This window comes from Gastrolobium bilobum, unplaced genomic scaffold (assembly GCF_033153095.1).
Source record: "Gastrolobium bilobum isolate Gb01-03AN ecotype WA unplaced genomic scaffold, APGP_CSIRO_Gbil_v1 utg4848, whole genome shotgun sequence".
NCBI lineage: Eukaryota > Viridiplantae > Streptophyta > Magnoliopsida > Fabales > Fabaceae > Gastrolobium > Gastrolobium bilobum.
Genome location: NW_026899359.1, coordinates 792,625 through 818,044, shown reverse-complemented (window position 1 = coordinate 818,044; position 25,420 = coordinate 792,625). Strand labels below are relative to the sequence as shown.

General features: G+C 35.8%; 4 protein-coding genes across 4 annotated transcripts; all 4 read right to left on the bottom strand.

The window, feature by feature from the left end:
- Positions 1-233: 233 nt before the first annotated feature.
- LOC133289884 (transcription factor bHLH71-like) lies at positions 234-2,248 on the bottom strand. Its single transcript, XM_061487909.1, has 3 exons — positions 1,834-2,248; positions 664-1,074; positions 234-507 (listed from the first exon to the last, which is right to left on the bottom strand). The coding sequence occupies exons 1-3, from the start codon at positions 2,227-2,229 to the stop codon at positions 409-411; spliced, it is 906 nt and encodes a 301-aa protein (XP_061343893.1). The 5' UTR covers positions 2,230-2,248; the 3' UTR covers positions 234-408.
- A 1,593-nt stretch (positions 2,249-3,841) lies between these two features.
- Positions 3,842-10,212, bottom strand: LOC133289864 (uncharacterized protein At4g17910). The gene is made up of 16 exons (XM_061487881.1): positions 10,044-10,212; positions 9,888-9,951; positions 9,747-9,792; positions 9,306-9,427; positions 9,018-9,091; positions 8,820-8,898; positions 8,649-8,738; positions 7,645-7,718; positions 7,164-7,251; positions 5,300-5,426; positions 5,113-5,217; positions 4,901-5,006; positions 4,769-4,820; positions 4,636-4,680; positions 4,247-4,345; positions 3,842-4,162 (listed from the first exon to the last, which is right to left on the bottom strand). The coding sequence occupies exons 1-16, from the start codon at positions 10,097-10,099 to the stop codon at positions 4,010-4,012; spliced, it is 1,380 nt and encodes a 459-aa protein (XP_061343865.1). The 5' UTR covers positions 10,100-10,212; the 3' UTR covers positions 3,842-4,009.
- A 7,096-nt stretch (positions 10,213-17,308) lies between these two features.
- Positions 17,309-18,877, bottom strand: LOC133289856 (RING-H2 finger protein ATL29-like). The gene has a single exon (XM_061487870.1). The coding sequence runs from the start codon at positions 18,286-18,288 to the stop codon at positions 17,386-17,388; it is 903 nt and encodes a 300-aa protein (XP_061343854.1). The 5' UTR covers positions 18,289-18,877; the 3' UTR covers positions 17,309-17,385.
- Positions 18,878-19,033: 156 nt separating this feature from the next.
- LOC133289855 (zinc finger CCCH domain-containing protein 56-like) lies at positions 19,034-22,679 on the bottom strand. The gene is made up of 2 exons (XM_061487869.1): positions 21,398-22,679; positions 19,034-19,646 (listed from the first exon to the last, which is right to left on the bottom strand). The coding sequence occupies exons 1-2, from the start codon at positions 22,239-22,241 to the stop codon at positions 19,366-19,368; spliced, it is 1,125 nt and encodes a 374-aa protein (XP_061343853.1). The 5' UTR covers positions 22,242-22,679; the 3' UTR covers positions 19,034-19,365.
- Positions 22,680-25,420: the final 2,741 nt, after the last annotated feature.

The window sequence follows — 25,420 nt, the reverse complement described above, 5'->3', positions numbered from 1 at the left end:
CACAAACAAGATAAACTGTGTCACCATTTATCCATTTGGTTTTTAACAAAAGTCTGTCGAATTTTGTGGAAACCGTTTGTACTCTATTGAAGGAACCAAAACACCATCAACTGCAACTACAGTTTAACATTAACACATGAACTGCACTCCAAACAAACAAACAAAAGCTCAAGCCAAAAAAAAAAAAAAAAAAAAAAAAACCTCCATTAAACCCTAATTAGTGAGCATAGGGGTGAGGGAAATCCTTGCAAGTAGTCTTTATCTTTACATATTTGCGAGTCATGCCTTTTCAGTGACAATGTAGCGGCTTCTCTTGTGGGGTTTTTCTTTTCTCTCTGTCTCTCTCAAAGAGCGTATGAGGTTGATTTGGTCATTTCAATAAAATCATGTGGCCCCAGATGACTCTGATCAACAGCAAAGGGAAGCTTCTTCCTCAAATCTTCCAAGCAAAAGATGAACTGCCGTTGCAATGTCATCTACTGAACCAAGTTCAAATCCTTCTTCAACCTTCATTAAAACAATGCCCACATTTCAGCTAAAGAATCTTTCTAAATCTTCATAATTTTAAACAAATAGAATATTCATTCTGCCAAATTTATTATATAATGAATATAACTATAGAAGTGACACAGTATTTTCTAATTCACATTGATAGTTACATACCTTGGCACTGATAGAATAGAATACCAAAGGGTCCATTGTAGTAACATTGAGATGTAGGATGGTAAGGTGGAGTGTTTGAAAACCAGTAACCAACTTTGTTAGCTGCCCGGGGCTTCTTCTAGTGAGTACTCGAAGGTTTGCATGGGTCTCGATTAAAGTAACCTCGATATCAGCTATTGCAGCCTTGGTCTTGGATGTGTATTTGTTAGGAGTCTGGGACCATGTGTATTGAGGATACATGAAAAATTGCGCAAAAGGGGGTCTCATGAGTTTTGAAATGGCCGTATCTTCATTGGTTTGTGCCATTTCTTGCTGTAAAAGTTGCAGCTTTCTAGCTTCAAGTGACTGCAAGAGGTACTCCAGATCCTTTACAAATTCTATTGCACCACCCACTATAGAGGCCTGATCACCCTGAAACATTTAAAATTTGCATATTTAACCATTAGTTGCATTGAGAAGAGGTAACAGAACATTTATATATATTTTTTATTTATTAAGTGGCTGTAAGTGTAAAGAACCTTGGGATACACCACCCCAAAAGCTAGCTCAAAGGGTGGGAGTGTCCAAGGCCTTATAAAGGCCATATTAGTTGCCCATCCAATCAATGTGAGACTATATATCTCAACACGCTCCCTCACGCAAGAGTCCTTTAGGCTATAAGCGTGGAAATTGCACATGCTCATTTTTTGTTTACATTTTTGTGCTTTTTTTTATTTTTATTTTTAATTCCATTTTAAAGCGGGGGACGGTGAGGCTCTGATACCATGTAAAGAACCTTGGGATACACCACCCCAAAAGCTAGCTCAAAGGGTGGGAGTGCCCAAGGCCTTATAAAGGCCATATTAGTTGTCTATCCAATCAATGTGAGACTATATATCTTAACAGTGAGTATGTATGTAAAAGCATGTCTGATTTCAAAGTTTCAATCATTTGGCAACAAATGAAGAGGATTATAATTTAGGCTTAGTTGTGCTTTCATTCTCATAAAGTTCTGAATATGCTAGTGTCACTTCAGCTTTGTCCTGCTTAGCATTTTAGTGAAAAGAGAATCTCATATCTGCTATTTGGGACTATAACATATTTGTGAATTGTGAAAAATGCCAACTAAATTATTTATGAGAAAGAAAGAGAGATAGAGACTGAAAAAGAAGGAAGGATGAAAGTCAAAACCCTTTGGACATAGTTCTCAGGTGTGAGTGAACGAAGAACAGCAAAATGCTCATTCATCTGCTTCCTGCGGTTTCTTTCTACTGTAATGTGTGTCATTCTTTGTGTCTCAGATTCTTCCTTGCTTTTGCAAACCCTTGGCTTCCTTCTCCTCTTCTTCCTCCCTTGCACCGTGAGATTCTGCCTTTTGCCAATGGTTTCTGGCTCACTGGATTGGCGTTTTCGGGTCCTCGGAGCACAGTTATAAAATGCAGGGTCATGTTCCTGATTGTTCACTATATTCTGATCTAACAAGAAACTAGCCGCTAAAGAGACGTGGCTGCTAAATGGAGTAGCAGAGATGGTGTCATAGATAATGAAGTTGGAAAACTCATTGGATGAAGGAGTTTCCAAAGCCATTACTCTCCTCAATGAACTTTGTCTAAATTCTCTTCCTCTTGAGAGAACTAAAACACCACAAGAGCCTTCATGGAATCATGGGTTTCTATTAGAACATGACATCAATTTATAGCAAATCCCACTATCCCAGTTGAGGCAGTTTGAGTCACAGAGGAAGAGAAAGCTGAATGTTGAATATTAAAAAAAAAAAGAGTAATTTAGATTAGAGGATACGCAGCACGTGAGAGAGGCAGAAAAGGCCTTGTGCTTTTCAGGAATCAGAAAGGTGTATTAAAAGGAAACAGGTTCCTCAGTCATCCTTGCTTTGGTTCCCTTCCCAATTCTATAGATGATGTCAAAGACTGGCACAGCTTATGCCAATGGAAGAGTACGGTGGGGGACCCAAATCTATATAGAAATATGCATACAAACAATATTACAAGCTGTGCAATATCTACTACTCACATTCAAATCTGTGTTGGGATTTGAAAGAAATGAATGGCACACGTACCCGAGATTCCCATATAAATAATTTACACAAAGACTATAGCATCTATTTGACACAATCCATGGTACAACATTCTACACGTCAAAACCATATCAACGTTTTGTTGTTGCTCTAAGACCTACGGTACAGATTAATCCATGTACATCAACCTAATCAACGGAATACTTACCTTGTTGGCAGTTCATAAAATCTCGAGAGTTAATTAGAACTTCATTATTATTAACGACTTTATATCTTCAAGCTGTGAAGTTCCCGTTTTTAATTTATTGTAAAAGGCATCTAGGTACTCACTGTGATGCCAAACTGATTTGAAAACTGACTACGGCCAGGACCACAAGATACTTGACAAGGAAAGTCTTTCAAGTCACCGTTTCAAATACTTGAGATCACACACGAGTAAACGTAACTAGTAAAATACAGCATAGTTGGCGTAGAAGTTTATACTAACTGCTACATTAATATAAATATTAACATTGATGTGGTGTTCTTGTGTGTATTAGCTACGCCTCGGGGTTCATGTGTGAAAGGAAGATATTACAAACACCAGAACTTTAGCCTTATGTGCTGATGACGACACACCAAAGGGCAGAAGTGGAGCTTGGAGCGTGGTCCAAGCTGTCAGAACCTGGGTTACCATGTGACTGTAAGCTCCCCTTCTCGAAAAAGTACATAACTACAGGTCTGCTTCACTAAAGCTACATCCAAATCACCATAATTTATTTCTAACTTTTCTTTCCCCCATTCTATATATATTGCCTAGAAGATTTATGCTTCTTTTTTTACCTCCCTCTACTGTTTCACTGCGCAATTATATATAAAAACTACTTAAGAGATGCAACACCAAGAATGAATTAAAAATGAAGTATAGCAAACACACAAAGAGACTGCAGTATGAGTTGAAAGTCGCATTGCATTTGATCCGAGTGTTCAAGCAGTACCCTTGCTGAGATAGCATAAAATTGCATGAGCAGGAAAATGGGTGTCCTTTTTTTTTTTTGTCAACGAAATGGCTGTAATAAAAATCAAGATTCATAAAGATGAGCTTTGTCCAGTCTTGCGTCATTGCTGAACAGGGAATAATATAAAATCTTTGCCTGTATTTAATCACAAATCGAGGTCGAGGAAATAGAATTGTAGCCCAGAGCTTCATACATGTCTACATTTTACTACCACCAACCATAATTGCCACATGAGTTTTATAGTAAATTCAACTGATGATTAACAAAAAGATATCTTATTTTATAACAAATAATAACACTAATAGAACAGACTACAGCGTAAAAAATGGCTGCATCACCAAAACTTTAACTTCATACCAAAATAATCTGCAATTCCAATCACAACTGATAAAACATAAGCATAGACAAGCAAGATAAAAAGGGCTGTGATTGATGATGCAGAGAGGGTATCGACAGACAAGTTTACCAATCCCGTGAGGATATTTCCCTGCACACAAAGTATTTGAAAAAAATTATAAATGAAATCTACAGAGGAAAAGCACATATGATTGTAACTTAATATCTTGTTCACCAGAAGAAAGGTAGCCAGTAAGTTCCGATTAAATGCTTCTTCAAGTAATGAAGTTTTACTTCCAGGAATAAGATCGCCCAGCATTAGGATTGATAACAGCTGAAAAATGGGTGACATTCAGATTAATATTCAAACCAAATCCATAATCAGATTACAATGTCAGTGATGACTCAAGAATGCCATGCTGTGAAATTAGGAACATGAAGTCCATATTGCTGCATTTGGTGTGCCAGATTAGTTCAAAAAGATACAATTGCATAAATATAATTTAAACACTAACAGTCAAGAAAAAAAAAACCCGGCAACCACAACACAAGCTACAAAGTGAACATGCCCCATCACACTATGTTAGACACTGATCAAATGAATAGAACCAAAGTGAGAATAACCTGTAGATTGTCAGCCAATACCATAGTAACATATGGCAGGTTGCACTGCACAAAGTATCAACAATTAGTTGTCATCCATTGATGCCAAAAGAATATCCTTCTAATGAAGAAACAATAACAAAGTGAGACATACCGTTCTCCGTGAAACTCTTTCCACGTGCCTGTCTAGAAGCACAGTTAAAAACCTGATACATCATGAAAAGGGAAAAGTTCAAAGCAGTAGAATTGAATCAAAAGGATAATCAAGTTCCGGATTAATCTTTACCAAAACAGTATGGAGAGAACCAAGACCCTCATCAGAACCCATCTGCTACTTCTATATATAAGGTAGTTTCCCAAATAAACACCTACAAGATACATTCCCCAGTATCCTGGTGCAAAAAGAGATTGACCAAATATTATATATCAGAAGTAAAATGGTTGGAAAAACTTCCCAGTGAAATTACAGCCATAGCATCAAGATTGAACAATTCTCACCAAATATGCTAAAAATCCCCTCCTTGTTTTGACTTATGATATCCATTCCTCTTTCATTTGAAAGCAAGTAATGATTTAAACCATGCATCAAGCAGAACTGGTACACTTGGGAACAGAAATTAAATTTTATAAGAAAATCAGATTTCGAAAGACAAGACATAAGGATAAGACAAAAATATAAATGTACCTACTAGGACAAGTGAACCCAAAACTCCAAAATATTGAGGGGGGATATTAATAAAGGAAGTGAGGATTGACACAGCAGCAAGTGTGAAGAAGAAATTCCAATGTACACCATATTCACCCACATGTACCTATAAGAAGGAAACTGGCTTCCTTGAGAATGTCTTGAATTAGACACTATAACTAACAAATTGTAAATAGGCAAAACTGCATAGCAGTAACTATTGTAACTAAAAACAATCACGAGAAGTATAAAAGATTATTGGTTTCCTTAAGAATATCTTGAACTAAAAAAATTAGACAATTACAATTCACAATTCTATAAATAGGCAAAAATGCATAGCGGTGGCTAGGGGTGTAAGTGCGTCAGACCGGCTTACAGGGACCTATGATCTGGCCTATATCAGGTCAGGCTCGACCTATTACATATAATCAAATAGAACGGGCCTAGGCTTTTAAAAAAATTTATTTAGAAAGCATGCCATAAACTTTTTTCATATGTCGGGCCTATAAACCTACAAGTCAGCCTATATCATATTATTTATTTTAAATTAAATAAAATAATATTATTCATAGTAGTACCAAATGATGATAGTTCAGTTGGTGTGAGCTGAGTAGGTGGTGGAAGGACCTAAGTTCGATCCCCACCAATACTACCTTTGGGAGTGACATAAGATTTGTACCAATCTCTATAGTAGCATTAGAATCAACATTTAGTGTTGGAAGAAGAGTTATTGATGCTTATCGTTCTAGTTTGGCTGAAGATACCATCCATGCTTTAATATATGGTGGAAATTGACTACGTAATATGTATGGTTTGAAGAAAAAACAAAACGTTTATAAAAAGATTTTTTGTTTTTAATCTTTTTTTTTCTTTCTATTCTTTAATCTTGTTTTTTGTTTTTTACATTTGCAAATTGTTTGCCAACTTATGTAATTTTGGAATTGTATTTGCAGGGGAGATAAGATGATAAGTTTTTGGCTACTACAAGAGCATCTGATGTATTTGTTGGATTCATGCAGTTATTTTAATTTACATAGTACGGATTTATTTGTTGAATCTGATGAAATATATGTTGTTTAGTTTGGGCATCTTGCTTTTGAAAGTGACTTGAATGCAGATTGTGATAAGTTGTTGTGATTCATGGTTTTGTTTAAATATTGAAATTGTGGTTTTTGTTTTAACAACAGAATTTGAGTATTTTGTGAAGTTGATTCATGTTCTGCTTGGAAGTTAAAAATTAATAGGCTAACGGGCCAGGCCAGACTAACAGTTAGACTCGTATTATGCTATCGGGCCGGATCAAATTAAAAAAAATTTAACATAGGCTTGAGCTTTTTGGGACAAAACTCGGCACAGTTCAGTCCACTTTCACCCCTAGCGATAACCATTTAAATTAAAACCAATCACGAGCACCGCTGCGTTAGTACTTTCTTTAATTAATATTTTTATATTACAAGAACAGATTCCATGAAACAACTTTATTAAAGCATACTTTAGCTTTCCACCAATAACTAGGGTGAGGAGTAATAAAGAAATGAAATAATGCTGCACAGTACAATCAAGATCAAATTCCATTCACATGCCAAGTGAATTGGTTTCCCAAAATACGCATTATTCACCCTAACATGAATGGCATCAGGGTCGGACTTTATACAATTCCGGCGGTTGATATAAGACATACACTGCCCAAAAGATTATTACCTTCAGTCTGCTGTAGACTAGATCATATTACTTTCAAGTTTCAAAAATATATAGGTACTAGCCTTATTAAAGCTTAAATAAGATGCAGTATTTTCAAATGCATTTTGATGAGTTTTTGTTGCCGCTTAAGAATTTCTAAGAATCCCAATGAAAATAATCCCACCTGATAATCCACACCAGTTGTTGTAATAAGACGAAGAAATCCTAAGATGATCAGTGGACTAATTGAAATTATTGCAGTCTTCCAGTTTCTGAATTATGAGAAAAAATGATATTATCAGAGGAATACAAAACGTGGTATATCTGTGCAAGTTCATTCAAAAAGACATCAATGTCATTATAGAGCAGGTAAATAGAATTAGGAAAGAAGCAACTTAATTTTCAAAACCCTGTCAGCATGTTTATGTTGTTAAAATTGCTTCTTTGCCAATTGTATGAGCTTGTCACAAAAGCTTCCTAACTCATTCAAGTAACACAACTTATAATTTATCAAAAGAAAAAATACATTTCTACATCTAGGGAAGTATAAATTCTTGCATTTTGGTAAACAAACATACACAAAATTAACTTAAAAGAGTTCATTTTGAGTTAAGAATCACATTGAAGTCAGAAGATACTAGATAGGGTAGCATTGAAAGACTCACACAGATGTGATATTTCGGGCATGCCGAGAAACTAATGAATTCGCTAAAACAAATGCTCCAACTCCAAGATCCATCTGGAATGCAAAAGAATCTCAAATTTCAACAGAACAATCAAATTATTGACTAATGGTTGTTAGCAACATTACAAAAAGAAATCGATGCACTAGCAGATGAGAACGAAATAAATAATTGAAGAGAGAGAGAGAGAGAGACCAGAATCTGTGACTTCACATAATCCATGAATGGAAGAGAAATAATTTATAAATTGAATAAAAATCTGTTTCTCTCCAACCCCCAGCTCAAAAATATAAAATAAAATCCTGTTCTGTGCATTTACTTGTTTATCACCCAAGTGATAAGAAATAGTATAAGCATTTATGAAAAGAAGTGACTATAGCGGAGGACAAGAAATCCTACTTTGTCAAAACAAAATATACAAAGAAGAATGTACCAAAAATATATATATATATATATATATACAAAGAAAAAAGGGAAAATACATAGGTCAAAAGAGGTCTCCAATCCTTTCGCAGATCAGACAAAGTGAACTCGCTAATGAAACCATGGACTGGATTCTATAGAGAAGACAATCCTATCGCAAATAATATGCTTTAATAAAAATCTGTGCTTACAGACTCTGGCATTACCATCTAAGTTCAAGCCAAGAAATTTGTAACACCCCCCCCCCCCCCCCCCCCTTTCCTTTCCCCTTGACTTGTAACAAGCTTTTACAACCTTTGAAACCACGATCTTTTCATTGCGAAACAGAAATATACTATGAGAAATTATCATAAATCATATTATTTTTTAAACTTAAAATACATCCATGACAGAGGAATATGACTCAAACTACTTTGAAAGTTAATCAATGACTTCCGTTGTAGGAAAAGTGTTGGATTAGGAAGCATATAAAACATTTTATATGAAATCTCCTTTACAACATTCTTTTTTGTAAGACATGTCCTTCATTCTTTTTCCTATCCGGAACTGCAGAAGAATCATACCAAACTAGTTCCATAAGTTTCAGTCTTTGCATATCTTCTAGGAAATATTCTGAAGTCAACAGCCAAGATGCACAAGAATGTTATAATCATCTGCAAAATTCATTTTCATCAACATAATAACAGAGTAAGATCAGCATAATGGAAAAAGAATTCTACAGTCGCACTTCATACCACAACAACCCTGTACGAAGTAACATAAGCCCGAAGAGAATTGGGCTCTCCTTCAAAAGAAAGAGATGAACCACCAGACCTGTAGGAAAGGGTATGGAAGTCAAAATTAGGCTTATGCATAAAACTTTTGGCCTTATTTATTTATTTCATAAAATTCTGTGTCCTTGAGGAAGTCAGCTAAACAAATTGCACAATTACCTCTTGGCTGCAATATAAAGTAATGTTACGATTGTGAACAAACTAGCCAAGATATACGTCCAGTCTGCAAGTACCTGTCATCAAGTTCATTGTAGCAACAACAAAATAAAATGACTGGAATTAAATTCAAAAGCCAGTTATTAAGATAGTTTCATTTCAACAAGCTACATTACATAAGCCCACCCCACCCCCTAACCCAAAATAAATAAATAAATAAAAGAAAGGACTTTCAAGACCGACATTTTCTATTTGTTAGCAAAACATGTAGTTCTACTGGAGAACACTTACAGTGAAAAATAAAAGCATAGGAACAATAATGACTAGAAAATCCAAAGACAATGTAGCTAGGTATGCTTTGAAACTCCTATTCACAGAAACTGCATCGTCGTTTTTCTTCTTCAGGGAGGCACCTGTAATTTAAAAAAAAAAAAATGATAAACAAATAAAAAGAAAGATATTCAAGCAAAAAGAAACATGTTATCTACATCCCGTATGATGATAAACTTTAAACTGAGCGTGCACTGAAGCCAAAAACAGAATCACAGACCAGAAGTAATTAAACCATAATGATTAAATTAAAAGCACGCAGAATTATAGTGAAATATAGCAATTGAGCATAACTAAAATCGGGTTTGGATATCAATGAACTAACGAAAATATTGAAAAAATAAATAAATAAAAATAATTAGATTTGAAAGTACCAAAATTGAAGTATTAGAAGGGACTGACCAGTTATGGACTTGGAGGATATGGAGTGACGAATAAGGACAAGAATCTGTAAGGGGAACAGAAAACAAGCATGATCACATTACATTTGAGTTATTGCTATGAAGATAAAGTGGTGTGTGTGCACATTGCAGGGTGACTCACAGGGATAATTACTGTAAGCGCCGCGATTTCCAGCATCGAGGATCCGCTCAAATTGCTCACGAATCTGTAACATTAAGATAAAAAGGAAAGTGGGGATTAATAAATGAAGAATTGAAGAAAGCATTGGTTAGGAAGGAAGGAGTGGAAGAGAGTAACTCTTCTTTGAGATGCTTGTTGGGGTTGAAGGAGGATTTAGGTAGAGAAGGATCCATGGTTGAAGTGCAACGGTCAACTTGGGCGAAAAGATTGAGCTATCACAGAAATTGGGCTCGCGAACGGATAACAATATCAAACCCAGTTCAAACTGATTCCCCACATAGTTGCAGTAGACACTGCCATCCCTTTTCTTTCTCCTGCGGAAATGACATGTATAGGCTATAGAATTACGGATCGGATTTATTTTGACATGGATCGGGTTCATTAAATTGGTCGGGTTTTTTAAATTGGTCGGGTTTCCGGATCTGTAATTAACCCGAGTCACCGTTCGTTTGTCAGCCTCACATTCATAGCCATAGAACGTGTAACGCCTCATCTCGATTTATAACACCTCGCATAATTAAATTATAATAGAGTAAATATTTTTTTTGATTCTCAGTAAATTTCACGATACCCGCTTTAGTCTTTAGCAAATAAAATGGTTCATCGTGGTCCCTAAGAAATTCAAAATGGACTCATTTTAGTCCTTTTAGGGACTAATATGGGTCTTTTCTGAATTTGTGAGGGACCACGATTTCAACTAAATGGGTCCATTTTGAATTTTTTAGAGACCACAATGGACCTCTTTATTTGCTAGGAACTAATGCGGGCATCGAAAAATTTGCTGAGGACTAAAAAGGATATTTACTCATTATATTATTGAGAGTTAAATTATGACTTAGAAAAATTAATTAGTGAAAATCTTACTATTTGGGTCAAAATTCCATTAAAGGAAAAATGGTAATTTGACAAATACATAACTCTAACATGTGAAGTGATAGAATTAGACATTAATTGATGGAAATAATGATGGAAACGGATTTTGAACGAAATTTAGAGTGCACAGACACTTTTTGAAAAAATTGATGAATAGTGAATTTTGTCGGGTAAAATACTGGTACAATTCTACCGAGAAAAATCCAGAAATGAGATAATTGTTATAAAATTAAATATATGCTAAAAGAGACATTTAGAACCAAGAAAATGATTTTGGGAATTAATTAGAGTCAGATTACAAATTTGATAATTTCTTGGGAAACGTGCCGATAGTGAAAATACTGCGATGAAAGTGAAACTACACAAAACTACCCGAAAAATTTTAGATTGGTCTAGTGTGAGACTAATAATGGACATTATTGGATGATAGGTTGTGATTTGGTGATTTTTGAGGAAATGTGTAAAACATACAATTTTCGCAATAAAAACGCAACTGTGCGAAATCTTCCGAAAACTCAAAATTCATCTGTTGGTGAACAAACAATGGACATGTAGGAATGTCAAATTTTTTAATAGATGATTAAATCATCTAGGAATGTCACACTATGCTCTGGAAGGCTTGCTTTGATTGTATACCTTGTCTGCCTGAAACATAGAGACTCGTAGGTATACTCTTGGGCATGCCCTAAGGACTCAGGCCTAGTGTGACAAGCTGAAGGAATTCGTCAATCTCTGTGAGAGATTAGGTTATCCGTAGACCGGTGAAATCGGGATGACATTTACAGGACTCGGGAATCTATGCATAGTAAAGAAGTCATGAGATAGCCCGCTCTTTAGAGTCCGTAAATGAAGATTTACGTTTCTACTATATGGATTTTTGATATATGGATGGACTTAGATGATGACTATATATATTTTGATGTAGTAATGATGTACGTCCAGATGAGACTATGATGTTATTCATTACTCGATATATTATGATGCATTTATGAAAGTTGATGTATGATTATACAATGGTTATAAAGTAAGGGCACAGAGCCCAATGCATAGGAACACATGGATGGATTCTAAGTTAAGTTATAAGTTATGCAACCAAACTCCTTTGGCATAGATGGTAAGGAGCATGGGCCCCTTAACCAGAGGTCTTGAGTTCGAACCTTGGGAATGGAAAAAATGATTTGGGAGAGCCACCCTCAAAAGGGTTTGACAATGCTCGATGGGGATTAGTCTTTGGTTACGGCTAGAGGATACCCTTGAGATTATTCAAAAAAAAAAAAATTATGCATGAATCATATTAAATTGTCTATCAGGCATTTATTGTGAAAGTGAGAATTATCCCCAATTATCTGAATACAACCAAGTGTTGTACGTTTTGTTTCTAAATGATGATGGTAAAAGATTACCACATTTAAGTAGTTAACTACCATCATTTGTGGTTAGAAGGCCTAAAGCCTCATAATTATGAACAAAAAGGATAAGGTTTCAAGTTTTGAGAATATGAGACATTGTAATGAAAATAGTAATCACTTAGAATAAGAATGAGATGAAATGTGTACACGAGATTAAGGAAAAACAAAAGCTTATTCACATATTTACACGAGATTAATTGTGACATTATAAGTTTAACTTCCGCATTATAGTTAATTATGTTGCTCTTCGTACCATATGCATGATAATACACTGACTGCAGACGGGGTGTTACAATTAAACTCTAGAAATTTTAGTTCACCCCCTCATCTCTTAAATTTTTAAAAGTTGTCCATAATTTTCAAAATTTCCTATTTTGTCCCATAAGTTCTAATTTCACTTGTATTTGGGTGTTACATAAGGTAGCAAGCATGCACCAATATTTCATAATTATACAATCACTAATAGCATAAACAAGATAAACAAGAATTAATTGAAATCCTGAAATTTGTGATAAGGTTGAGAGAAGTGCAAACTTTAATTTTCGTGGTTTGGTCACCACTACTTTTGACATAAGTCCAGATTCCAAGTCTTTTTGGTTGGCTGCTATTGGAGCATTTCAAAGACGTAGGCTCTTTTTTTGACCTTCTCCTTGACCTTGTACATGCTTTCACAATTAAGGGCTAGTTTTCCTTGCTTATCATTTTTGTTGCTATATTGCCTTTGCAAAGGACGAGGTAACCAACTTTAAATGATCTAGGCTTTACCTTTTAGTTGTTTCAAGCGGTTGCTAACCGTTTAACAGCCAAGTCTCATAGTCATATCATTGCTTGCTGCTTATCGAGGATGACCGGCTTAACATTGATTGTTTCATTGTTTGATCCCTCTAGAGCATGTGTCCTCCTCTAAGATAGTTTGTCGATCTCTAAGGGGATAATGGCATCATAGAAATAGGTTAGCTTGAAGGGGGTTTCCTAGTCACAGAGTGAGGGGTCGTCCTGTGTCCCCAAAACATGTGATTCAAGTGGTGGACCCAATCCCCTTTGACATCGTTTATGCGCTTCCTTAGTTTGTTGATATTATTTTTCTTGGCGACCTCTGCTTTCCCAATACTCTAATGGTTCTTAATTGAGGTAAAATATTGCTTAATATGAAGGTTAGTGATGAGCTCTTGGAACTTTATATTGGCATTTTCAATGATGACACTGGCTAAGATCCCCAAATAATAGATGATGTGCCAATATGTAAACTTCTGAATTTGGGCTGATGTGATTATTGTGAGTGGTTACGCCTTAATCCACTTGGTGAAATAGTCTACTACTATTATTGACTACTTCAATTCTCCTTCAATGGCATAAAATGGATCGAGAATGTCCATTCCTCACATGTAGAATGACCAATGAGATGTGGTGGTAGAAAGTTTTACAAGTGCAGCATGGTGGATCTCGACAAGCTTCTGGCACTTCTTGCATTTCTGAACGTGTTCTTTGGCATCAACTTCCATTGTAGGCCAATAGTATCCAAACTGGAGTGCCTTCTTGGGTAAAGATTTTCCTCCTAGATAATGTTCATGATGCCTTCATGTATCTTGGCAAGAACATACTCTGCCTACTTAGAGTTGAGACACGTTATCATACGGAGTGAAATCCTTTACGATACAATTTTCCTTCTGCTATGGAATACCAACACGAGCTCCTAACCAACTTCTTGGCTTTGAGGGATACATTTGGCAGCTCACCTTTTTCCAAGTATGCAAAGATTGGTTTTCTCTAGTCTTCTGCCTATGTAATGACCAAGATATAGCTCGACTCTCAATTTTTTTGCTACAAGCTTTGAAAGTGTATCAATCCTGCAATTCTTATTTCTGAGGATATATTGGATTATCGCTTCATTGAAGTCGACCAATAGCTCTGTATCTCGGCTAAGTTACTTGCCCACTAATGACCCTTTAGTGTGGCATTTTCCTTGTATCTAAAACGTGACAAGCTACGAATCAGTGGATATTTGTACTTTCCTAGATCTGTGCTTCTTAGCTTGCATCAATCCGATAATGAAGGCCTCGTACTTGACCTAATTATTTGAGGTGGGAAATTCAAGATAGAGGGAGTGATTAATAGCAATGCCTTTTGGGTTCTCCAAAATGATTATGGCGCCAATTCCTTTGGTGTTGAAGGATCCATCGACATCATGATCTATGTGTCATTTTGCTCCAGCTCAATTCTCTCTATGGATGTTAGCTCAACGAGGAAGTCGACCAAAGCCTGCAACTCGATAATGTGGCATACTATATGTTACTCGTACTTATAGAGTTCAATTTCCTATGTGGCATGCCTTAGGTTGCATTATCTTTGGAGTTTTAAAAATTAGGGAAAGAAGATAGAAAAATCTTATTCTTGATCTATACATCTTTTTTTTAAGATACATTTTTAATTTAAAAAAATTAATTTAATAAATCCTCATAGTTAAATTATTCATTTTAGTGCAAATTTTTTTTAATATTAGATTTTGTCTATTTTAAGAAGTTTGATTATATTTGAAAGGTTTAATTCTTTTTTAGTTAATACTGCAAAGTTAATTTAAAAGGTTTAATTATTTTTATTAAATTTTAGAAAGTAATTTGAAAGATATGACTCTGTTTTGAATAGAAATTTTGGAAAGTTTTTAAAATCGTGTTAACTTTGAAAAACATATTTAGATAAAAATTTTAGAGATTTCCCATGAAACTGGTGAAAGAGTTTATAAAAAACACATTGCGAGTCTTTATTCCTAACAATGCATTCAAGACAATTTGGCAACCAATGCTTCAACATATTCATTGAGTTATTTTCCTTGGTTTGATTTGTACCTATCGGTTTATTGATTAGAAGTGTGTACTATGCCCTAAAATATTCTTTTGCAATTTTTTATTGAATTTTAAATTATTGTCGGATTAAACAATAAGGAAGCAATTATAGAGTGATAATTGGTGACTTGTACTTAGAGACTTAAAGTTAAGCCAATTTTAGTACAATAACTATTAGTGGAATAGACAATATGAGAGTAATTATCTTGTGAAAATGGGGGACTTAATCTAAAATGTTAAGTTCAAGTGAGTGATATTAGTATAAGGGTATAACAAGTTCTATTCTTATATTTTTGAATTAAACTCATATCATTATATAGAATTATCTCTCAATTGAATAAAAATATCCAAATTGGGATTGTAGTTTCTTTTTTTCTTTTAAATTTTTTTCCATTCAACTAAAGTGAAATCTCTATACACTTTTCTTTACTCGTGAAAAATTTTAGGCTAAATTATATAATTTAAATAAACACAATTAATCTCCTCACACTATAACTTTATATTAATTAAGCATATTGAATAACTTCAATATAAAAATACCTCAATCTCATTATTTCCCTCCATTCTCCGGTAGTCACAAAGATCCTTCGACACACTATCCAACTCTTTCATGACGAGCTCTCATGTCAATGTAAGTATGACCAATTTGTGATTTAATATTGAGGATTAATTTTTTCATTTTACATGAGAAAATATTTTCATGTTACACACATAATATATACGTGAGGTTCACAAAAAAGTAAAAAGATAAAAAAGAAGAAGAAGATGAAATCCACCTTTTAATTATAAGTGTAACATGAGAAAATTTTCTCATGTAAAATGAGAAAATTATTTAAGTATAAGGTGGTTAATTGTTTCAATTCAAATTATAAGGTGGTGTTTTAAAATAAACCTAACTACAAAGTGGTTTTTATGTAATTTACTCAAATTATTATACTTAAATTGTATTTGTTTAATTGAATTTACCTGAAACCAAGGATGGAGTTGTCAACTTGTCATTTCACAGAGTACTTTATTTTCTTATGGAGAAAATACGCTGGCATCTCTCTCTCTCTCCCCTGCATTGTAAAAATTTACTTAGGAGTAAAGTTTCTTTTGGATCCTTAACAAAGAAATATGGTCTATATTTTTGTCCCTTACAAAAGAAAATATTCATATTAGTTCCTTTTCAAGGACTAAATTAGGTCTTCATTGAATTTTTGAGGAACCACATTTCCAAATAACTGAAATTGTAAAGGGATTAAAAATTGACTTTTTTGTGTGTGTAAAAGACGAAAGTGAAAACCATGTTTTTTGTCAGGGACCCAAAAAAATATTTTACTCTTTACTTATAGTTTCTCCATAACTGCATCGGCCATGTCTTCAACCGAGATTACTATTAAAACAAGTTAGATTTCCACGTGCTTAATATAAGAAATTGGGAAGGTATTTGTATATATTTCGAGAGGCAGGTAGACTAGTCAACCATTTTATGCAAATTCAATTCGGAAGAGTGACCATTTTGTCACATTTGGCAAAAAAATTTACGAGACTGTCACGCCAATAGTAAATTTTGCCAAAATGTCACGCTGCACCCTTAGCAGTCGTTGAAGAAGTCTGAAAATAATTAAGAGTTAAGATAAGATAAGATAAGATAATGCGAATTAGTTATATTTTCAGACTTCTTCAAGGACGGCTAAGGATGCAGCGTAGCATTTTGGCAAAATTTACTGTTGGCGTGACAGTCTGAGAATTTTTTTTGCTAAATGTGGCAAAATGGTCACTCTTCCATTCAATTCTGCGTAGTAGCTTATGCATTTATATGATTTATTGTCTTGTTCTTACGAAATCACTTGGAATTGTAAAGAGTTAAGAAAACAGTAAAAATGTCCCAGCTAAAGTTAGCAGGGTTTTGCTAGCAATCTTAGGCAAGAGCCCAAGAGTACCTAAGCTAGCATCACCACAATCCTCTTCTCCCAGTTCATCCTCACCGATTTTAGACTCAAATGTTACTACTAAAGCACCGCTAACACAATCATGCTAGGGACCAGCTCCGTAGAAAACCAAGTTCGGGTGCATAAGAGCATAATCATGTACAGATTGATGAAAACCTTCCAACTCAAAATAAATCCCAGTGTACATAATCATTATTATAAAGGGGCAAATCTCAAACGCTTCAGAATGATAAAAAAATCTGTACTAATTAACCATAATGTATGATGTATCTAATTAGTATACACTACAAAGAATAAAACTCAGTATCTTCTATCTAAAAGTACATGTGAAATTTTAAAAAGCAAAAGATTTAAAAAAAAAGAGAAAAAAAAAGAATCTAAAGAATGATAAAAAGAACATGCTTCAAGATTTTTGGGTAACAAAGCCACGATTACAACAAGGTGCAGGCCTTGTGATTTCCTGATAACTTTTACAACTCCTTGTGTAATTGTGCCCTCCTGATCTTATAACATGTTCCGGCAATCTCAAAGTATATTTATCATAATCTTTTTCTTCTTCTCCTCCTCCTCCTCTAATCATAACTATAGAATGTCCCGTTGAGTGTGACCTTGTAATAAAGTTTTCTTCTTGCTCTTGCTGCGGACTAATACTAACAGAAACCGGGTGATTGCAATAACGTTCATGTTCATGTTCATGTTCATGTTCTTGTTCTTGTCTTTGATCTCCAGCACTCACACCATCACCTTCCCCTTCTCTAACATTAATGCTTATGTCATGATCACTGGTTAAGGACACCATGCTGCCTTCTACATGATGACACTCACAGGATTTTCGCATTTGTTCTGTTGGTGAATCAAGTTCCGTTCGACAAACGGGGCATGTCTTGTGGGAACTAAGCCAAAGGTCAATGCATTCTTGGTGGAAGACATGGCAGCAAAAGGTCAAGAGGCGAAGCATGCTATCATCTTCGAATTCGAGCAAGCAAATGGCGCATTCAAGGCTATACTTTTCCTTTCGGAGGTCCTTCACGGAGGAATAGAGAAAGGTGGGGAACACTTGCAGCAATGAAGGATCAAGGCCTCTAGGTGGAGACCTATTTGGTGAAACACGATTGAGGGTACCTGAGGCAGTGCGTTGAAACGCCCAAGTGTGGATAACGCTTACAAAATAATACTTGCACAAATAGATAATGCTAAAAGCCACGAAGCAGAGGACAAGGATGGCAATGGTGAACGCTATCAGTGCTGGTGGTGTGTTGTACGGTGCGGCCGGCGTTGTGTTTATGTCCGGTGTCGGCAAAGACATTGCCGTATTGAGAAAGGGTGGTTGCTCAACAATGGCCTACCATCCTTGGTTCTTTGCATGGATGAGAGAAGTTTGAGAACAACAAAGGTTGGGAGATAGGATATACAATGAAGGTTGGTAAAGTGGTGACCACTTTCCTATTTTTTGTTTTGTTTTTTTTAAGGAGGGATTATAAGAGACAAAATGTAAAGAGAGAATCAAGGAGATATGTCATGGTGTCCTGTGAGTGCAAGATGATGGGTTAATATGAGATGGTGATGTGGAGGATTGGTTTTTAGTCCTTGGTAGGAAAGATTGGTTTTGAGCGAGTCCTTATGAAAATGATGAGGGCTAACGTCCGAACATTATTTAGGATGCATTTGAATGCATGAAAAAATCTAGACTTTTGTGTGTATGAAAAGTCATTAGAATTATTAGATTATATATATTATCCTGCATGAAATGAAAGATAATTCTAATATAGTTCAAAACGGATGTGCGAACTTTTGTAAGATTAAAGGATTATGTGGTTAAAAAGACTCCACCGTTTAGCCCAGGATACGAGAAAAGAATAGGCCAACAATTAAAAAGAGACCGACTCCTCCCCTGAGAAGAACTCGCCACTGATGCATTGAAATTGTCAAAACTTTTGAGTCATTCCGGCCCAAAAAATCATTTAGGGTGAGATCATTTTGGAAATTCTAAACGCATCAAAAAGGGTGTTTTAATTGCAGCACTACAATGAGATCCATTGTTCGGTAACAATCCTAATGAATACGTTTTAACAGGAGAGAGAGAGAGAGAGAGAGAGAGAGAGAGAGAAGGGTAATTAACCCTTATGGGCAAAATCTGATGCAAATACAAGGAGGCTGATGCTACATTCAGACGCCAGAGAACAAACGAATTAAGATGAATCCTCCTCCAAACACAAACGCACAACAAAAGAGTTATCCGTGAATCGAACAGCTATTAAAGTTAGCTAATAGAATAAGATGGGAACGGAAATCTTGGCGTGTTAAGCTACATGGTAATACATAGGGGGGTAATGTAGGCCCTCATTAGCCATTTCCCTCGTTTCCAACACTGGGGAATATAACTCTATTCGATGTCATCAATCCAATCACCATATATCTTACTGATTTTATCTGGACCTTTCCACTTCTGATGAGTTCTCTGTCCTGGCCTCTGATTCACAATGGAAGGCCTTTGTGAAGGGACACCAATATGATAAATATCAGAATGAGCAACAGGAGTAACTGATGCAACCACATTATCAGCAGGAGTTTTTGAAGGTACTCCTTGTTTTGTGTCAGGAGCTACAGGGGAAGCAGTGTCTCTATTTTCTCCCTCCATAAGCCCACCTCCATATCTGTGCAATTCTGTGGTCATAATATCAAAAATCAGATTTGCATGAAAATGGATTACACGGTACATTCTGACAGATAAATATTTTAAGCCAATAAAATGCTGGTATGTGCAAACATCAAAGAAAATGTTCTCGAATGTAATGGACAGGGCCAATTAAACACTGGAATCTGAAAGTATGAAATGGTGTTACAATCATTCCCATGCAGACATTCAAGTAATGGGGATGGGCATTTAGAAGTAACAATAAGTACTCAATGATTAAATATAATCTTTCCCACACAAATGCATTTTCAATGAAACTTTGCTAATTATATTCACTAATAGATTAAATATAATCTTTGCCTCTGCTTCCGACTGTTGTTATCATGTCATTTTTTTATTTTTTTAAATCAGAAAGCAAACCCCGATACAAAAGGTTCCCCAACTTGCAAAGGTAGGGGCGAGGGTCAATTGTGTGTAATCTTACCCTTGCATTTCTGTAAAGAGACTATTTCCAAGACTCGAACTTGTGACCTTCTGATCACTAGCAATAACCTTACTACTACTCCAAGGCTCGCCCCTATTCCTTGTAAAAGTTATTGTGCCAGGTAATTAATTGTTACCATACCTTGTATACGATGATTAAGGTTGAAAATAGGTTGCTAAATATAATTCATCGGCTGCATTTCTCGTTTCTCAACTACATTGTTGTGCTCTCCTATCATAAAATGTATCATGAGAGATAATGCTGTTTTAGTTGGAGAGAAACTAATGTTTCGGTGCTAAACTAAATCAGTTTCTTCTCATTTAGGTCTTGCTTCATTTGTAAGTATCTCAAAGGAAAGATTGTTAGCATGTATATATTTTAAAGAAGTTTCCTTTCCTTTAAAGTGGCTTTCACTGCCTACTAAAAAAAAAAAAAGTGGCTTTCACTGTGTAAACAGAAGTTGCCAAAATTTGCGTCAGTGTAATCTTTGATTGCTTCCATTCCATCTACATTATATCTTTCTGAGAGCTATAAAGATTTAAGCTGCCCTCTATTCATTCTGAACCTACCAATTAGGAAGCTATGCCTTTCTCATCTCTTTCAAACAGGGATTTTATAATCAGAAAAAGGAACCTTAGATATTAAAGCATACAAAGAATAGGAAAAGTAACTGTAATCTCAAACAAGGAAACGCGTGGTTAAGTGAAGAAAACTTAAAGAAAGAGAAATACAAATTTCCACAGTTCAGTCTCAAAACTCTTCTCTGCTGTAGATTTTCATTGTACAAAAAAATAAAGAACCATGCCTTTCTCTGATCATAAATATGTTTCTCTAGTATGCAAACTTGCTGTAATAACACATTGCAAAGATTACTCAAGTTTCCTAATGGCAATTAAAAATGAGATAAGATCATAAGAGTAAGATCAACACACGCTTCAACGATATGCTTAATGATACACATATATATCATATTATCAAGCTTCTTAGTATCGACCAAAACAAATTGACACTTTTCATGCCCTGTTCTTTAAAGAAAAAGTGCGAAAATTATAGCAGTACAGAGTACTGACCACATAAAACGAAAAAACTCAATCTAACACAAAGCATTTGAGTTTCCAATTCTAGTATCATTTAATTCAAGACACAATGATCTCCTCAATCATCATTTCAAAAAAAGAAAAAAAGTCTTCACTCCAAATCACACTAAGAAACTAAACAAAAATCCAAAAATAAAAATTATCTTTCTTTAGCTGAAGCATTACCTCTTTAAAAGAGTGAAAGAAAAACAGATCATACCTGTAGCACCATGAGCAAAATGGCATTTGTTACCAAACGGGCAATACCCTGTCATCTCCCATTTATTGCAAATCCTCGTTTTCCAATTAGAAGGCTTTAAATTAGATCCATTTCCACCACCAGTAGCAGCAACAGGAGCAGCAGCACCACCACCACCACCACCACCATTACCACCACCACCACCGGTACCATTACCACCACCGCTGCCGCCACCAGCATAACCACCAGGGCCTAAACTTATAGCCACGCTCTCGCGATTCTTGGATTGCTCATCATGAAGAAACGTGCAACTATCCCCATAGGGACACCCTTCCTCCGTGTAAAACTTCTTGCAATGCCGGCCCTTATAAGACCGCTGCATCGCCTCACCCGCGAAACCCGAAGACCCGAGAGTCGGAATCTGGAACTCTTCCCTCGGCTCCAACATAATCACGGCCTTCTCCTCCTCATGTGCCGCCACGATTTCCTGCCAATTCGGCGGTGGACGGCGGAGCTCCTCGATACTATGGGCGAAATTGCAGTTAGTTATATAGGGACAGGTCCCAGCACGGAACTTGCAGCATAGTTTGGTCTTGAAGAACATCTTCCCAATCGCCTTCGACCTGTTATTCGAACTTCCATCTTGTGAATTCCGAGATTTCTTGCTCGGTGGCTCGCTCCCCGACCTCGACGAACCCTGTCTCGGCTCGTAACTCGAGTTCGACGGCGTCGTTTCGGAATCGCCGTTGTTGTTCCAGAATCGATATTCGTCTTCCGTCGCCCAATCGGCCTGGTCGCCGCCGGACCAGCTTTCTCCTCCGCCGTTGATTATTTGAACAACGTTCCCTTCTCGACCGTAATCCATTATTACAAAGAAAGCGAAGAAGCCCTAACGGGATTTTTATATCAGATTAAAAAATTGTTTTTTGTGTGTGTGTGTGTGTGTGTGGTAAGGCAGGAAAACTAAACTAACTGACTTAACTCCTACCTAGGAGTATCCGAACGCGGAGATTTGAAATACAGAGTTGAAGGAAAAACAAGATTAATACGAAAAAAAAAAATGGGAACTTTGAAACAACCATAACATCAAACAGTGGCGGCACTGAGGAAAGAGAGTTACTGAAAAAGCTAGATCTGTGGCAACGGCAGTGGTAAAAAGGAAAATTATAAGGAAGGAGGGAAAGATGTTTAGAAAAACAATCTGGGGCGAAGATTCAACTTTTAGGTAGGAACTAGAAGGAAGTGCTTTTTAGAGAGAGAAAGCGAATGAGATCTCGGAATTTCATTACAAGGGATATATTTTCCATTATGAACGGATTGCTAGGCTAATTATTTTTTTAATTCTTTTTTAAGGCAATTTTTCTCTCCCAAATCGTGTAAAAGATAGTGAAATAGTTGACCACTTGGCAATTGGCATTATGATCCGGATGCGAACCTCTCAGTCTCACTAGTTTACAAATTAAGGATGGCTCTACACGCATTTTTTTTTTAATTTTTTTAATGAGGTTATATTTATAAAATATTTTCTCATATAAATCAAAATTAAAACAACGGCACTTACTCAAAAAAAAAAAATTAAAACAACGGCTTATTATTTTATAATCATTCATTTGATTTTTATCTAAAAGTAATAAAAAGTAATTATAAAAGGTTGTAAAAATATATTTTTTTTTTAACTTTTAATAACAACGAGTGTATGGAAAATAAAGTATCAGTGTTTCGTTCTGGATCATCATTCATATTAAATTAAGAGAAAAATATTTCTGCAGTTAATGCAGATAATTTATCTGTATTTATTTTCAAAACGACGTCGTTTTTGTTGGGTTTAATATGCTCTTTTCACTTAAGCCCAATAGCTTTAGTGAGAGTGAGCCCAAAAAGACTAATTTCAACCCATGAAGCTTAGGGTTAGTCTTGGATTGGGCAAAGTATATAAACTCTCTTTTCTCTCTAGTGCCTCCCAGGGTTACAGACATCAGAAACACAAAGAGGCAGACGTTCATCATCTGAACGGTTGGCCACACGATCACTTGATCCCCCTTGAGTCATAGCCCGGAAGATCAACCGTAGAGCGGAATTGCGACCGTTCGTGGTGCGTTGCTGCAGATCGTGAGGCTTGAGGAGGAGAACAGAACGTGAGAAATTGTCACGCTCGCTGCTTCATCTCAGGTAATCAAAGCGGTGTTCTTCATTCCTCATCACATCGGTACGATGCGCTTCCGCGTTTCTGATGATATACCTTCAATTGGTATCAGAGCCGGATTGTGATGGGGATTTAAATCAGCTTTGATTTATTGATTTATTTTTGTGATTTTGAAGATATGGCACCTTTATTCTGTATCTGTTGTTGATACTCATGTTTTAATTCTTTATAGTTCATTTTCATAAAAGTTTAGATTTTAATCGGTAAAAATGCTTTAATCCATGGCTAGGGTCTCTCGTGTATTTCTCGATTTGTAACAAGGAGGCTAATCCCATATGATTAGGTTTCCTCCTTGCTTTTTTTTTTTTTTTTAATTTTTCGGAATTTTTGTGTATTTTTCAATATTTTGTAAAAATTCAAGATCGAGAAATCGCGAGGAAGATGCGCAGTCATCACTGTCGGAGACTTTTAGAGGACTTCCCGATCTCAGAACGAGGCTCTCTATATATGGTTGGAAAGAGGACAGAAAGACGAACGTAACGGTGGGTGGATCGCCGCCATCAGAGACTCCACGCTCCTCCACGCGCCTCCACAAGAGGCTGAGAGTGGCCGCCACTCTCCGGCAAAGAATGGGAGAGTGAGGGAGCGTCCGGCCACCTTTTTGGGTGGTTCCGGCGGCGGTGCACTCGTCTCTATGTGGCGGTCCTTCCCCTGGAGTTTAGGCCTGAGTTGAGTTCGGGTGACGGCGCGGCAGACCTGACGGCTAGGGTTCCTCTTTCACGTTCTAGGGTTTCTCGCCAAAGGATTGGGTCTTTGGGCTTTTGGGCCAATGGAAACCCTAAAGGAGCTTGAGACAGATACTATGGGCTAGGCGAAAGTTGAATTCCAAAGTTGTAATTTTTTATTTTTATTTTTATATTTTATTTAAAATAGGAAGACCATGGATTAAAGTAATTAGGATTTATTATTTAATGCTTTTATTGAATGGTATGAATTATATGTGCGATTAACATGATATTTGCGATAACATGTCATATAGGATAGGAAGGTGCCATATTGCTGCATGATCACATGTCATACGTGCATATTTACTATTATGTCATTACTGACTAGTATGATTGTATATGCGCGTAGTTTTTGATTTTAAATACTCCGGTAAAATAAAATTATGATTATTATGATTTTGGAAACAAAATCTAGATTAATGGTTATATTAATTTCGAAAATTAATTTAATTATTATGATTTTGGTAAAATCTAGAATAATCAAATTGATTATTTTTGGAGTTTAAAATCAAGACAATTAGTAAGAAAATTTCCTAAGAGAATTCTTTTATTTTGCGAGTAATTTGTGGGTCTACTAAAATGGTCATGTGTTAAACACACGCTGCATACCACAATCATGTATCATGATTGTGTGAAGCACACGCTGCCTATCATGATCGGATTTTAGGACCTTAATGATTTCAAAATTCAGATAAGCTAAGTGATGCACGTTCATCAGCGCTCTTGCTTACATAGTTTTTGAAATCAAACAAAGGATACTCTTAATTAAATAATTCTTAGAAATTGGAAAATATTGCTTATGTTGAATGGAAGGAGATTTAAATTAAGAAATTAATTTAACCTTCAAGCGCATTATAAGGACCATTAATAAAATAATCATGTGAAGTCCCATCGAATAAGCATGATTGGATTTTATTAGATTGGACCTAAATAATTACAGAAGGAGATTTAAATTAAGAAATTAATTTAACCTTCAAGCGCATTATAAGGACCATTAATAAAATAATCATGTGAAGTCCCATGGAATAAGCATGATTGGATTTTATTAGATTGGACGTAAATAATTATAGAAGGAGATTTAAATTAAGAAATTAATTTAACCTCCAAGCGCATTGT

What these genes read in the sequence shown, in the direction of transcription:
- LOC133289864 (XM_061487881.1), bottom strand. Translation starts at nt 10,099, where the DNA reads ATGGATCCTTCTCTACCTAAATCCTCCTTCAACCCCAACAAGCATCTC. An exon ending in ATCCTCCAAGTCCATAACTG is followed by an intron (nt 9,428 to 9,746) that starts GTCAGTCCCTTC and finishes TTTAAATTACAG; the next exon opens with GTGCCTCCCTGAAGAAGAAA. An exon ending in CTTTATATTGCAGCCAAGAG is followed by an intron (nt 8,899 to 9,017) that starts GTAATTGTGCAA and finishes CCTTTCCTACAG; the next exon opens with GTCTGGTGGTTCATCTCTTT.
- LOC133289884 (XM_061487909.1), bottom strand. Translation starts at nt 2,229, where the DNA reads ATGGCTTTGGAAACTCCTTCATCCAATGAGTTTTCCAACTTCATTATC. An exon ending in CTGAGAACTATGTCCAAAGG is followed by an intron (nt 1,075 to 1,833) that starts GTTTTGACTTTC and finishes TAAATGTTTCAG; the next exon opens with GGTGATCAGGCCTCTATAGT. An exon ending in TCTATTCTATCAGTGCCAAG is followed by an intron (nt 508 to 663) that starts GTATGTAACTAT and finishes GTTTTAATGAAG; the next exon opens with GTTGAAGAAGGATTTGAACT.
- LOC133289856 (XM_061487870.1), bottom strand. Translation starts at nt 18,288, where the DNA reads ATGTCTTTGCCGACACCGGACATAAACACAACGCCGGCCGCACCGTAC.
- LOC133289855 (XM_061487869.1), bottom strand. Translation starts at nt 22,241, where the DNA reads ATGGATTACGGTCGAGAAGGGAACGTTGTTCAAATAATCAACGGCGGA. An exon ending in TTTTGCTCATGGTGCTACAG is followed by an intron (nt 19,647 to 21,397) that starts GTATGATCTGTT and finishes TTATGACCACAG; the next exon opens with AATTGCACAGATATGGAGGT.